Here is a 14,241-nt window from a genome sequence, read left to right as displayed (position 1 = left end):
CTTCTACCAAATCGGGATTTTATTTATCTGGAGGTCCAAATTTAATTAAAACATATAAAGGACCATAGATTTGAGTACATATCTGCTACACTGTTTACAAATTTGAGTACATATCTGCCACACTGCTTACAAATATGAGTACATATCTGCTACACTACTTAGGAATCTGAGTACTCCTCAATTCACTTTACTTTATTGCAGCACCAGCACCTCTGCAGCCAACCATTCACCACTGCCTTCAGCTCCATCTTCTCAGTAATCTTCTATCTTGCTGCATCACAATCTTCTTAGCTTAAACCACAACTGCAACAGCTACATCAACACCATTGTCATTTCAATTCAGCTGCAACACAGACTTGTTCTTCTTCCATGTTTAAACAGCACTACCATCTTCATAAACCCATTGAGACGAACATCTCATCCACTGATTTTGTTCACAGTAATCACCACCTACAAGTGGATTATGACATATAACTTTGGACATCTTGAGCTACTGCATTATGTATAACTGATTTAGTTCAGGCATCTTCTGCTGCTTCTCGTCATCTTTTTTCCTTGTTTGAATGTTGGGTATGTATGTCAACACCCCAAGCACCCCAAAGTCATCTGCAAAGGAGCAAAAACAGTCAGTGCAATAAGGGTATTTTAATATATGTAGAAAATATTTACAATTTAAAATCGATGGAATATGTTTAGATGCGATTCGTCAAAGGTAATCAAGGAAAACTTTTGTTGTAGAATGGTGTTTCCATACTTTTAGTAATCGCCTACTGCAGGTCAGAATTCAGTTTTTTCGGCAGTTTGAATTTCTCTAAGTCCATACACTTCCCACTTATAGATAACAACATGCAGTATATATCTCTATAGATATAAAAACCGAAATTAGCAAAATGCAAATGGATAGCAAATTCAAATTAAGCTCTTCCCATTTTCTATTTGACAAAAATTATGTGAGAAGGAATATTACTTAAAACTGCATGAAGACTGTAGAAATACTAACTAAGCATACCTTGAGCCACTGCATTATGTAAGATAGTACCATGTCCTCCATCAACACGAAAAGTTTGAAAAAGAGGTTAGTGTCTTGTACCTAATTATCAATGCAAAAGAATATATCAAATTTGATTGCTAGGATCCATAGTGGAAAGTGGAATCGGTATTTAGCAAAAACTATGGCATAGCAAAGGAATCCATATATAGCTAGGTGCATCAGTTAGGTGCACATGGATCTATCACAAAATACAAAAATGAAAATATATTTTGAAAGAACATCTATCACATGATTCATAAATCTATATGCGGAAAAGAAACTAAGTGGAAGATCTTACGCAGCTGATGTCCATTTGTATAAATTAAGCTCCTTTAGAAAAGCAGTTCTTCGTCTGTGTTACCATGACCTGAGGGACTGGTTTAATAGAGTTTGAACCTTCGTAATCCACCAGTACAGCAGCCATGGGATGACTTGACTTTCTATCATTACTTGCAGCCCTACTTGGATGAGATAGCTCTTGAAACTATCAAATGCAAAAAATAATAAAAGCATTGAGACTCTCCCATCCACTCCTCTTTCTTTTTCACATTCTTATTTTAGTTGTTTTAATCCACAATGGAAAACAACCCTACAAAGCAATATGTCTAAACAGTCTCAATAATTTGCAAAGTAAGAAGTACCATAAGGAATGCCTGTAATGGTAAATTCAGTAGCCAAATTCAGGCCAGGTTTGCTAATGGCAAACAAAACACTTTTTTCTGATTTGTCTTCAAATCACTTACAATTTCTAGTCTTGATTTACTTACCAATCAAGTAAATACTTTCCTAAAAAGGGATTAAAATGATTTATTGAAATATGCATCAGTAGTTAAAAAAAGCACGCATTAGTCAATTCCTAAGTTGCAGTACTGAAAACAGATACTGAGCACCACTTATTTTTAAATGTAAAGGAAGAAACTACAACACTTACCGAGAAAATGAGTGAACTAAGTTTATGAGTAATGTTACCAAGCTCATCAGTACCATCTATGCGGTCGCAAAAAACATCATTAAGATGATCCAGAATGAAAGGTTTTCTATACTTTTTTTTCTTCTGTGAAACAAAGTAATACCTGAATGAAGGAATTCCTCCTCTATCTCATCTGCATCTTCAGTTTACATCAGCAACCCAACCTTCTATGTTCCTCCAAATCCATTTGCAGCACACCTTCTTTCAAACACACATCACAACCAATTTGTAACTTCATCAAGACCACCACCAATTTCACAAGCTTGCAAATCTGAACCAACAACAACTCATGTTCCTATCATTCAAAATCTGTCATTTCTTGCAATAAGTTCTGAACTACAGCTCCAGATCATCTCCATATCCAATTCCAGTACTGAATCAAACGTAACAAAGAGCATCTATTTCAGTATTTCATATACGTACTGAATCAAACATAACAAGGAGCACTTCCTATCAGTATGCGATATATGTACTGAAGATTCATGAACTACAAATCAACAGTATGACAACAATAGGTGACAAATCTATGAAAAATAAGAGAATCGAAAGACATATTACAGTATTTCACATAAGTACTGAAGGGTAAGACTAAAAAATGAGCAAAAACACAACAAATATCACTTCCTATCAGTATTATACATACATACTCATGGATCGAACCAAAAAAATTGGAAAAACTTCAAATAAAACAAAATTAGAAGAGTTTTGTATCAGTATTCCATATATGTACTGTCAATTCATACACAAAAAACAACTGTAACAAACCTAAAAACCATAAAAGCGTCAATCAAATCGATTTGATTATCAGAATACAATCAAAAAAACAAATCAAAAGAAGAAAAACCGAACAAAATAATCAAACAAGATGATTAGAAAGCATACCTGGAAACAGAAAACAAATATTCTCCTCGTAAATCATAACGATGCACCATCTTGTTCTTCTTCATTCAAAATAAGCTAGGTTTCTGTCAATACGGGATATACGTACTGTTGTTTCATACAAAAAAACAAATCTAAAAACAACAAAATGGAACTAGTATGATCAAATCTAATAACGAAATGAACCAAAAACGTGATTATTCATCTAGATCTAGTAAATAATCAAGAAATCAAACATGGAGATCTAAATATTAATCAAACACCACAACGATTAGACAAAAAAAAAACAGTTTGTATCAGTATGCCACATATGTACTGCTGATTCATGAACTAAAAAATAATTGTATTTAAAGAATCTATCAAAATAACATAATTGAGAGAGTCTTATTTCAGTATCGAAGATATATACTTATGAATCAAACAACAACAAGTGATAAAACTAAGAACAAAACAGAATCAAAAGCAATTTGTATCAGTATGCAACATATGTACTATTGGATAATACCCCTGAAACAACAAACAAGCACGATTTTGATAAATAAAGAAGCGAAAACAACAAGATAATCAAATCGAAAGTTCAAATATGTTAAAAACATCATAATCTAACCAAAAAATTGAATAATTACGATCAAGATTCATAAAAAAACAAACCAAAACAAAAATAAACGCAAAAAACAAACAAAAAACGAAACAATAAAGTGAAAACGTAATCAAAACGACCCCATCTTCACAGATTCAGTTGAAAAAAACAAACAAGAACAACAAAAAGAGATATTACATAACATACCTTTAAATCTTCAAAGAGATCTTCAAAAAAACTCTAGCTCGTAATCCAAAAGAAGGAGCAAAAATTGAGCAGAAGTAGAAAAGAGGAGGAGACGGAACTCAGATTTGGAAAAAATGGTGATTTTTTTTTTAAGAAATATATATGTACTATCAGGGAATGGGTAGTTTGGGTATTTTTAAAAGTGGATTATGACATTCCGCACGTGTACCGGACCAGGGAATAAAAAATTTGGTCCAATTTCCTCTTTTTCTTTTTATTATGGACCTCTGGTTACTGCGCTTTAGTGGGTGGACCTGCCATTAACTAAGACTACCATAATAGTACCTATTGGTAATTCCTACTTTCTCACAAAACATGTATACCCGCATTGTGCTGAAGAGAGCCACCATCCAAATCTTTTTCACAGCCGAGCTCTTGTTGATAATATATGCTAGACCACAAGAAACGTACAAACACAACATACACTGTTGATGGATGCATCTCTATAAAGAAAAAACTTCGGATGAATTCACGGTGTTTTGGGATAGTACTAACGAATGGTTCTTCTCATTCTTCAAGTTCTGCTTATAATCCTAAGAACAAAGATAATTTTAGTTATTAGCACAGGTTCAACATTTCTTTCTTTAAACTAAGACAAGTATATGTGCATATATTCTACCTTAAAAGTTTGTGTGTTCTTCCAAGCGTCATCGATTGAAGGACGACCATTGCTTTTATTAGCGACAAGAAGAACTGCAATATGTAGAATGGACCGGAAATCTTTCGCGTCTAAGTCTCCTTTCAAGCGTGGATCTTCAAATTCAGTTGCGGGTCGCTTCGCCATTATGACATCTTTTGCCTGCAGAAGCAGTATAAGAATTGTTAGCGTTTGATCACCCATCTTACACCTTCTCTGAGTAGATACAGTACCATGGTGCACAATTTGAATCGAAATTCTTTTGAGGTTGTAAGTGCAAAACAAGCTGAAAATGTACTAATTTGTGAGAGTTCTAAATCATGTCTGCCATTGTATACCTTTCTAGTCAGTTGATCTCGTGCATCGATATCTAACTCGATCACTTTTCTTCCAGACAAAATTTGTAGGATCACAATACCGAAACTATAAACGTCGCTAGCTGAAGTGAGTTTAGCATTGCTCATATATTCAGGGTCCATATAGCCTAAGGTTCCTCTAACATCAGTGAAAACTTTGCTTTCTTCCATCCCAAGCATCCTTGCTAAGCCAAAATCAGAAAGCTTTGGATCCATTGTATCTGTCAGAAGGATGTTTGTAAGCTGCAAGAAAATAATTTAGAAAGTCAAATACGAATCTTAGCTTCATGTATCCACAGTTATGGAACTAATCTTCTTACCTTGATATCTCTGTGGACAGTACAACCATAAGGGTTATTGTGAAGGAACTTCAATGCAATAGCACAGTCTCTCAATATCTTTACTCTTTTGTCCCATGTTAGACAAGTATCTCTTTCTGTTATATAAAATTACACATTTATGTTAAGTATAAGACTACATAAACTAGCAGGTGAATGAATTTACATCTGTCATGTCAGGTCAGCTGATCAGTATATATTGTTGGTAACTATATAAGTAAGTTCGTATCAAGTTATGCATACTTAGAAGATGTTGAGCAAGATTGCCATTAGAACAAAATTCATAAACTAGATACTGCTCCCCGTCTTCTTCGCAGCATCCAAAGAGACAGACAAGATGAGGATGCCGAATTCTTGATAAACCTTCCACTTCCCTTGTGAATGTGTCAGAGGTATTGCTCTTGTATATGTGTTTTATTGCAACTATTTGTCCACTTGGAAGAACAGCTTTGTAGACTCGGCCGGCACTCCCAGTGCCTAGACAAACTTTATGGCTGCTGAAGTTTATGGCATTCAGTATTTCTTGCTTGGAGAATCTATACAAACCAGACCATGCAGCCATTTCTTTCCCTGTAAATCAAATACAATGCTTAGACATCCATTCAATGCTGTTATGATACTTAAAGTTGGAAAGATAGTAATTACCTTTGACAGGTCTGGGAACCCTCTTCCTTGTCACATACTTGATAACTACAATAATTAAAACCAATGCCGATGCTGCTATAAGTATTGCTAATATTACCTGAGCTGTAGAATCTGAAAAATGAGAATAGCAGTATACGTTATTACGGTTAGCCTTAGGGCCTATCCGGACCCAAAAGCATTTTATAGGCGGTTCAGTTATTTTGCACTTACACTTGAGGCCGGAGTAACCTTCATCTGGTGCATGACACAAATAAACAACAAGGTTCCTTCATGGTTAGTAATTTGGCGAAAAAAATGCTTAATGGCTTTAGTATGGAATTTTACTTGATGCATGGAACTACGATGAATGATATATAGGTAGGCAATTATATCAAGCTTACCCACACTATCCAAAGCAAGCAAGCAGCTATAGAAATCACTGATCCAAGAAGAATCGCCGATGTGTTCAACTGCAGCAGCAACAACCACCAGCAACACACAAATCCCTTTCGCAGTAGCATTCTTTTTATCATCTACATAAGTTAGGGTCATTAGTTCGTCCCTTGTATCCATAATGGCTTTGAGCAATCCTTGCAAGTGTTATTGAATGAGGTACTGAACTGACTAGTACAATTTCCTATTAAATTTTCGTATAGTCGGGGATGAGACTTTTTGAAAGTTGAGTAAGAAAGACTTGAACAACCACTGCTTCTATAATAGAGTTTATCAAAACCGCAATTGGTGATCGAAACTGATTGTTGTCTCTCGAATAAAGAACTATCGGATGAACAATTTTGCCATTGCTTTTGAGTTAGGAAGATAGAGTCTGTCATGTTGGCATTTAAAGCCAGGGCTTGGGATATTGTTGTCAGACCAGTTTTACAACATGTTGTTGTATGAAAACTGTCCCACAGGTTTATGCTCACTGCTGGATCTCTGATGCATTCTCCTGAAGGTAAAAACGGGTATGCAGTGAAGTTCAGTGGGCAACCTGGAAACAGAAATGGAGAAAAACAATTGTGATTTGTTAGCATGTTAGCTTTTCGAAGAAGAATTTACATGCGCATGTAGTAGAATCTACAGAGAGAAATGAAGATTAAGGGCACAGACCTGGTAAATCATCTGATGAAGCCCACAACCGGCAAAATTCAGAGAAAACTACAAGAATAAAAATTGAAAGCCTTGAAAAATCTTTATCCATCCTTCACACTCTCTCTTCTTTAACTTTGTTAGCTACACCAACTTATATGTTTTCTTATATGTTTTATGATGGCATAAGAGGTTCTATTGTACAAGGATCCTTGATGATTTGTAGACAAAATTTTGCGTTGTTCGTATCGGGCACATTATTGAATATTCTGATTAATTTACATCTGAATGTTTTGTTCTATACGTTGGTTGTCCATACATAGGTAGTGCCGATACAAGGAAATAATAGCTGTATGGATATGTTTAAATACGGCATTTCACACATTTTCGAATGCAAGTTACACGAATTGTCAATTCCAATTTAATCTAGATTAGATTTTGCCATAGAAGAGATATAAAGGTCAATTTTTAATCCAATAAAATATAGCTGCCCCTAAAAGTTCCCTGTCGTGAAAAGCAACCTCCCATAGACAGCTTAACAAAAATATAACAACCTTTACTAAGAAATCTTAAAAAGCAGAGTGAGAGAAAGAAAGAAAGAAAAAAGAAAAATCATACAAAAAGCTATTGTTGCCTGATGTGGATAAATTGAAGAATCAAACTGTTCAATCCTGCGAAAACACTATATTGAGCTCATCAACAAAATTTATTACGGAAAATGAAGGGGTAACACTAGCTTGCAGGTTTACAGAAGCTTCAAATAACTGCAACAAGTAAGGCTATTGTTCAACCTAATTAACTTGCCAAAGGTTCGTCTACTTAAAACAACTAAACCTTCTGATTAAGTTACTGTTTCTTGAGTGCATTCTTTCTATCCCTGAGATAGTAAAGCTTGGCCCTCCTGGCTTTATTCTTGTTCAGCACTTTCATCTCCTTAATGTTTGGAGAGTATCTGTTCATTCACAAAGTCAGATAGTTTTTCCTGAGAGAGTCCATAACAATTGAAAAAACAAGGATAATACCAGAAACTTGTTACTGTAAGTCTGTAACTAGTTCTCATCAGCAAGAATATGTAAGGTTTATTAACTAATGTAATGTCATGCTTTAGAATTTACTCGGTGCATGCGTGCACCTAAATATTTATTGTAGTATATTCCCATTCATTATGTGAATCAATCAGATTAGCAAGCCAAGTTATAAAATTAATATCTTGAAATTGATTGTACACTCGTTTTGGTGTGTTTCACAATAACAGACTGTGGCTGAACTTTGTGTTGAGCAAGCTCTGATGCACTTATTTCTTCTAGCAACAGTTGGCGAAGGAAACAAACAATAACACAGTATTGAATTTTGACAACACTAAAACCATAAATACTATATACTTACAGAGGGTAAACAGATTCTACTCCAACACCAGCTAACATCCTTCTTATTCTAAATGTTGAATGTAGCCCGGCATTCCTTCTTGCAATAACAGTGCCTTTCAGAGTTTGAACTCGTCGTTTGTTTTCTGGAACTTCCTGTTCACCGCGGGGGTCAGTTGAAAAGAAAAACAAAATCACTCGAACAATGCAAAAACTTCACCTACCACTTTAAGCTGGACGGTATCACCAGGCTGTATATCAGGGAAATCTCTGTGCTCTTTCACTGCTTGCACTTGTTCCTTATCAATAATCTGTAAACGAGAGTAACATTAGGATGTTTAGATGTATAAGAAATGTAGATTACATTCTCTGAAGCAATGAAATTCATGCCTGCATAATATGTCTGGCTGTTTTATCAAGCCTCTTGAATTTTATATGCGGGTGAGCTATGTCATTGGTGGAACCAGAAACCGGTTCCCTGGGATGAGCATCTGTTGTCATGGACCTGGTAGTGAAAGCAGGCCCAAATGCACCCCATTTGGATATCCCTACTCCATGGATTCTGCATGTGGACGATGCACAACTGCGGCAATGATATGCTGAGGACTCCAACGGGGAACTACATTTGGTTTCCTGAAACTCAAGGACATTAGATTAAGAGTACACTTTTATCTATAACCTAAGGACCAAGACTGACATAACAACAGTAACACCAACTGAACCCGGCTGGAATTATGGGCATAAAGCAGCCCATTTTCTCTAAATAACAGAGAACAAAACAAGGAAATTACCAAATTGGTCGTGGATATTTGAGAAGTACCAAACTTTCTCCGGAAACCAACTTCTGAAGAAAAATTCAATAGCTAACATTCCACACTACAAGCTTTGAAGTTTGAACCTATTTATTAGCCTGATTTTCAATATTAAAGGTAACCTCTAGTGATTGTTATTTGTTAGCTTGTATCACTTTTGAAGAATTAAGCTGGGAAACGAATAATAATGTTCATAAACAGGACTCCCGCACTTCTTAAAACTTTTTTAAAGGACTCCTTACAAATACTAAGGGGCTAACTGAGTCCTCAAAGAAGGGAAAATTTTTTGATCCCGCGGTGCGAGAGTAAAATTTGAACTAGCACCTTGATCACCCTTGGATATTGAAGATGTGATGTTATCAAGTCATGAAATAACCACAGTTATCTACTGAATTACTTAAATAATATTCGTATATTTCCAGATTTTTTTTCATATACTTATTTTTACTAAATACCTATTACGTCTTTATTTTATCAGCAACAAACACAATTGAATCCGGCACAAACCAACTTACTTACTACCTGCATACGACGTCGTAATGGAAACCACCAATTGTATATTTCAAAAACTAGCTTACTTCATTAGTCTCCAAATATTCCAATAGTTCATATTTGGAATGGATGAAAACATTGCAGACTCGAACACTAGGTTACTTCGTCTTCACAAGTTAGCCTCAAAGTTTTAGTACATCACAAGGAGCCCTGATCTTCTCAATTTCAGACTCAAGATGTCACTGTCCTCCAATCCCACATGGACATTTTCCAAGACCACCCACCCCTCTCTCTAGGGTTTGTATAGAGCATAATTCATCAAACATCGTTCATCTTTTAATTAACTTAACAAAACTAGTGATCTACAAAATTTAGGAGGCCTCCTTCTGGGGACTAAAGTGATTTTTGTCCATCACAATCACTATGGTATCCCCTAAACAAGAAATATTTCAAAGTTCGTTTATTGTATTGTCAGAGAGAAAATCATAGTACACAGCAGTACTTAATCATAGTTCGTTGCTAACGTAAACTGTGTTGTTGCTAAAGAGAAAATTCCAACTTTTCAATTGGAAGTTAAACACAGGTTCCTGTCCTTGACATGCATGGTGTTATTTGCGATAGCACCGGTTATGTTAACATTTGCCGAATGTAAATGACAACAATCTAAATACCCTAATTGCAGAGATGCATTCCAATGAATTACAGAATTCTGTGTCACCATTATTCCTAAAGCATGGCTTCATTTCTTGAACTAATCAAATATGAATTCATAAAATAAATCAAAACAGTTACCAAAAAGGGTTTACAAAACACATACTGATTTCAAAGGAGAGCCAACACAGGAAATGAATCCACGAAGACCACTTATTTTACTGACATTTGAGGATGTAAGATGACATCGGAGCCCTTTATAGAGTGACTGCATATCTGCAAGACAAATCTTCGACTTTAAACAATCAAATTCAAACTATTTACATAACACCACATTATCACATTGAAGAAAATAACCATCCCATATTTCACAATCTGCAAAACAATCATATACAAGTAATGCTGACAGTTTTTCTGGATTCCAAACTATCACAGATGCAGTTTTTCGCCTATAGTTATCTAGGATATGATTGCTTCCCCTAAGCGAAATTAGTTCGCACAAGCTATGAACCAAGATGGAGGAAATCTGAATCTAGCAAAGATACTCAGAACAATAGAGAAAAAGTCTTGATATGATTTCAACAAATACATAAATCCGACAAAGGAATTCTACAGCGCATAATTTCGTAAGTAACTGCAAATCCTGACATTGCAAGTAAATCATCAAAGCATGTAAAATGAAATTAGATTCTAAATTAAAGTCATAACAAAATTAGATTCTAAGTACCCCCAAAATCAGATTGATCAAAGTCACAAAACCCCCAAAATCAGATTGATCAAAGTCACAAAACCCCCAAAATCAAACACAACCAAAATCAGATTAATTCATACCTGTTGCCTGTTGTTGTTAGTTGTTTTGCTCAACATCAAAACCCTAAAAACACACAGAAAAATCAATAACAAATCAATATTATAGGGGGCGTGACGCTCTCGGATGTCTGGGATCGTCCATATATTCCTAGTGGTTTTAAACCGTTAGATCTGAATATGTGTGGTATAAAGTTAAATTTTATCTCTTCTCCTCCTGTGTTTTCTTTTCTTTTTTCTTTTTTTCGGATTCTCCTTCGACCTCTGCTTAACTTTTTTTTTTTTTTTCATGGGGGTGCTTATCACAGAATACAGAATCCTATGCCAATCAGTTCCTTAAAATTTATTTTTATGATAATATTTCTTTGACCATACTGTAGAGTTTTTTGCTTAACAATTATGTTATATTGGTTGAGGTGTGATCCCAAAAGCTTAGACCACCGGTCACAGTTCTGTCGAGCTACAACTGCTCACTGCAACCAGCACTTATCACTTTTAATATTAAGTATGGCAGCCAAGTTAATATCTCCAAGTGTTAGTGAACTTGGTATATAGCAAGGTATTCATCTATGAGTAACTGCTTATCAAGTTACACGGTCAGTATTTCCTACTGGGTCATTACTTCCAACAACAAATAGGACTTACTGAGATAGAAAGGAAATATTCACAATAACCGGGTATAGTTTCTCAAGATGCTTGGATATTAGAAATGCAATATAGTATACGTGGTTACTTTAACCTAATTACAAGTATTGAACATGCGGAGGATCAACAATGGAACATCGAATACATGGTTGCAATGCCAGTATCTATCACATATCTGTAATACTTTTTTTTTTCTTTTTTTTTAAGATATGACACTTTCTGGGTACAAGAATTACAAACTATTAAGGAGTTAATTCAGAGCCAATACAACTGGATGAATCTATAGTTTTTTTTTTACCCCAAGACAAACACAATGTGTGGGTTTCGATAAATAGTAATTGTTTTAAGAATTTATCGAGTAACTGTTTATCGCGTGACTTTGTGAAATTTGTTAAATTTTGATGATTGAAATCATGTTACAAGGTTAGTACTTTCAGCGGAAAAACTGGCTTACTTAGGTGAAAAACCAACGTTCACGTGTTTGTTGAGTTGATTGCTAAAATATTATGGTTTAAAACTATCCTGACACAATACCCAAAAGAAAATATTATGATTTCTATTAGTAATCATGGTCAATTGCAGGTTCAGAGATGGAAACCACGAGATAGTGGTTTTCTGAAAGTTAATATGGATGCTTCTTTTCATCAGTTTAATTCACAGGGTGGCATTGGACTAATTACTAGAGATTTTGCAGGTAACTGCATTGGAGTTCAAGGGGAATACTTTGATGGAGGAATGTGGCAAGGCATAGAATTGGAGGAGTTAGAATGCATGGCCATGCTTGCAGCTGTCAAGTTTGCAATCAACAAAAATGTGAGAAATGCTATTTTTGAGAGTGATAGTGAGGTTGTAATAAAGTCAATCCATGAGCAAACTTCTCATGTTTATTGGTTAAACCAACAATTAATTTTAGATGTTAAGTTTCTGTTAGGAAAGTTTGAAGTATGGAAGTGTATCTCAGTTAAAAGAGATGCAGATGGAGTTGCTGATAAACTAGCTAAGAAAGCTAGAACTATGAAGTTAAACTTTGAGTTTTATACTGATCTCCCATATGATATAAAGGAATGGGTGAATCGGGAAAACAATGTAACAGTTTAAATAATAAAATAAACCTAGACGATTTCTAAAACTACACGATTTCCAAAATCAGTTAGAATTATGTATATAGTCAAGCATATGAATCACAAGTCGTCATCACAATAGGATGTATAAACCAACAGAATAACAAGGTTTACCGCTACATAAACCTGGAAAGTAACAGAGTTTTTGTATTACAACAGCTGAAGTTTGAGAACAATAAAAATATGGTTTTGGAGAACAATAGAAAGAGAAAAATATATCCCCACAACAAGATAGTTTAAAAACTTCAAGTCAAAATAGTTCAATAGATGAAAAACAGATCGTTATCAAACGACAAATGTTGGTACAACACAACAAAATAAACTCTACACATGGCGTCCTTACTTTTTTAATAGAAAACTGTTGGACTCCGATGACAAATATGGGATGGAACATGGAGAATTGTATGGGTACGAGACCACGTTTTCGCAGGATTATCCGGTCGAGTTTTATGAATCTAAAAAAGATTGGATTAAGTATCATTACAACATGATCATATATATGTACAAAGATAAGAGAGGCAAAAACATGAGCTGACAAAATTTAGACAATATCAAAAATTAGACAAAGACTGGAATGTCGTCACGTTTAGCCAATTTTTAGAATTGGATGACACTGAGGAAATCAACAATGCAAAAAAAATATTATTCAATTAATCTATTGTCGCATGATAGTAAAATGCTTGAAGCTTATTTACTGGAGAAACCTTTCAGAGAAGATTCAAAGTCTAATGAGGGGTCGGATGCAAAAGAACTACAGATACATCTTTGCAGAGTTAAAAAAAATAGATAATTTTCATTTTCCAGATATTTTGAAGGTGAAAATACACTAAAATAAATAGATGGAGAAGTAATTTCATCCCTAGGTAAAAAAGTAACATAATAGATACATAGACAACATGATATAGGATCCTTTTCCTAAATCATTGATTTGAAGAGCAAATAGTAGAATTTGGAAGATATTATTACAAAGACGAAGAAAAGGTAAACAAAAAGAAAAGAACGTAGGGTATTAACATTCAAAAAACATCTACATATAGTGTAAACATGTATATAACTTGGGATTGAGAAATAATTAAAATATGCATTGAAGGTCTGATAGTGTATAAAAATGGAAAAAAATAAGTTGAAATTTTCGTCTTTGTTAATGAGTTTCTGCAAATTTTATATAGAATCATATTACTCAATGAGTTTTGTTAATATCGAGTCTTTTAACACATGACTGTTTATTGAAGGAATATGATTTATAGTTGCCAACATGGATCCATCTTTCTTTTTTTTATTTTTATATTTCGGTCTTCAGTTATGATGATTGGTTTTAAAACTAACCAGGAATAAATATTGATAAAATCAAAGCAAGCGATTGATTTTTTTTTCTTCAATATATACATTTTTTATGGAACCGTGTCTTAAATATAGACTAATTCTATTAGTAATGATGTTATTAGGTGTTTAATGATGTTATAAAAGTACTATTGGTGCGTACCTTGGAATGATACAAGTTATCTATTGTATAATTGACTAAGTCGTAATTTTTTTAAAAGTATTTGGATACATTAACTAAGTTATAGTCTTTTTTATTGTATTGTTACAAAAAAAAGAA

At 34.4% G+C, this 14,241-nt stretch overlaps 2 protein-coding genes, 1 long non-coding RNA gene and 1 pseudogene across 3 annotated transcripts; 1 reads left to right on the top strand and 3 right to left on the bottom strand.

Annotated features, from left to right (window-relative positions):
• Window position 1: 1 nt before the first annotated feature.
• Window positions 2–2,106, bottom strand: LOC113292651. Its single transcript, XR_003331810.1, has 4 exons — window positions 1,962–2,106; window positions 1,329–1,514; window positions 1,010–1,090; window positions 2–606 (listed from the first exon to the last, which is right to left on the bottom strand). It is a non-coding gene; the product is annotated as an uncharacterized LOC113292651 (long non-coding RNA).
• Window positions 2,107–4,148: 2,042 nt separating this feature from the next.
• Window positions 4,149–6,861, bottom strand: LOC113294317 (annotated as a pseudogene).
• Window positions 6,862–7,361: 500 nt separating this feature from the next.
• On the bottom strand, window positions 7,362–11,044 carry LOC113296647 (39S ribosomal protein L19, mitochondrial-like). Its single transcript, XM_026544951.1, has 6 exons — window positions 10,900–11,044; window positions 10,235–10,344; window positions 8,504–8,746; window positions 8,338–8,424; window positions 8,136–8,269; window positions 7,362–7,701 (listed from the first exon to the last, which is right to left on the bottom strand). The coding sequence occupies exons 2-6, from the start codon at window positions 10,340–10,342 to the stop codon at window positions 7,596–7,598; spliced, it is 678 nt and encodes a 225-aa protein (XP_026400736.1). The 5' UTR covers window positions 10,343–10,344; window positions 10,900–11,044; the 3' UTR covers window positions 7,362–7,595.
• Window positions 11,045–12,147: 1,103 nt separating this feature from the next.
• LOC113294316 lies at window positions 12,148–12,618 on the top strand. The gene has a single exon (XM_026542708.1). It carries the CDS (start codon window positions 12,148–12,150, stop codon window positions 12,616–12,618), a length of 471 nt encoding a protein of 156 aa, XP_026398493.1.
• The last annotated feature ends 1,623 nt before the right edge of the window (window positions 12,619–14,241 follow it).

Source organism: Papaver somniferum, chromosome 7, assembly GCF_003573695.1.
Source record: "Papaver somniferum cultivar HN1 chromosome 7, ASM357369v1, whole genome shotgun sequence".
In the NCBI taxonomy this organism is placed as follows: domain Eukaryota; kingdom Viridiplantae; phylum Streptophyta; class Magnoliopsida; order Ranunculales; family Papaveraceae; genus Papaver; species Papaver somniferum.
Note: the sequence above shows the minus strand (reverse complement) of the source record. Positions and strands in the feature narration are given on the sequence as shown.

Bases quoted from the DNA above. Each gene is read 5' to 3' on its own strand.
- LOC113296647 (XM_026544951.1), bottom strand. From the start codon at position 10,342: ATGCAGTCACTCTATAAAGGGCTCCGATGTCATCTTACATCCTCAAAT. The intron at 8,747-10,234 runs GTATGTGTTTTG...CTTGAGTTTCAG, and splicing joins TTGGCTCTCCTTTGAAATCA to GAAACCAAATGTAGTTCCCC. The intron at 8,425-8,503 runs GCATGAATTTCA...TCTCGTTTACAG, and splicing joins CAGCCAGACATATTATGCAG to ATTATTGATAAGGAACAAGT.
- LOC113294316 (XM_026542708.1), top strand. From the start codon at position 12,148: ATGGATGCTTCTTTTCATCAGTTTAATTCACAGGGTGGCATTGGACTA.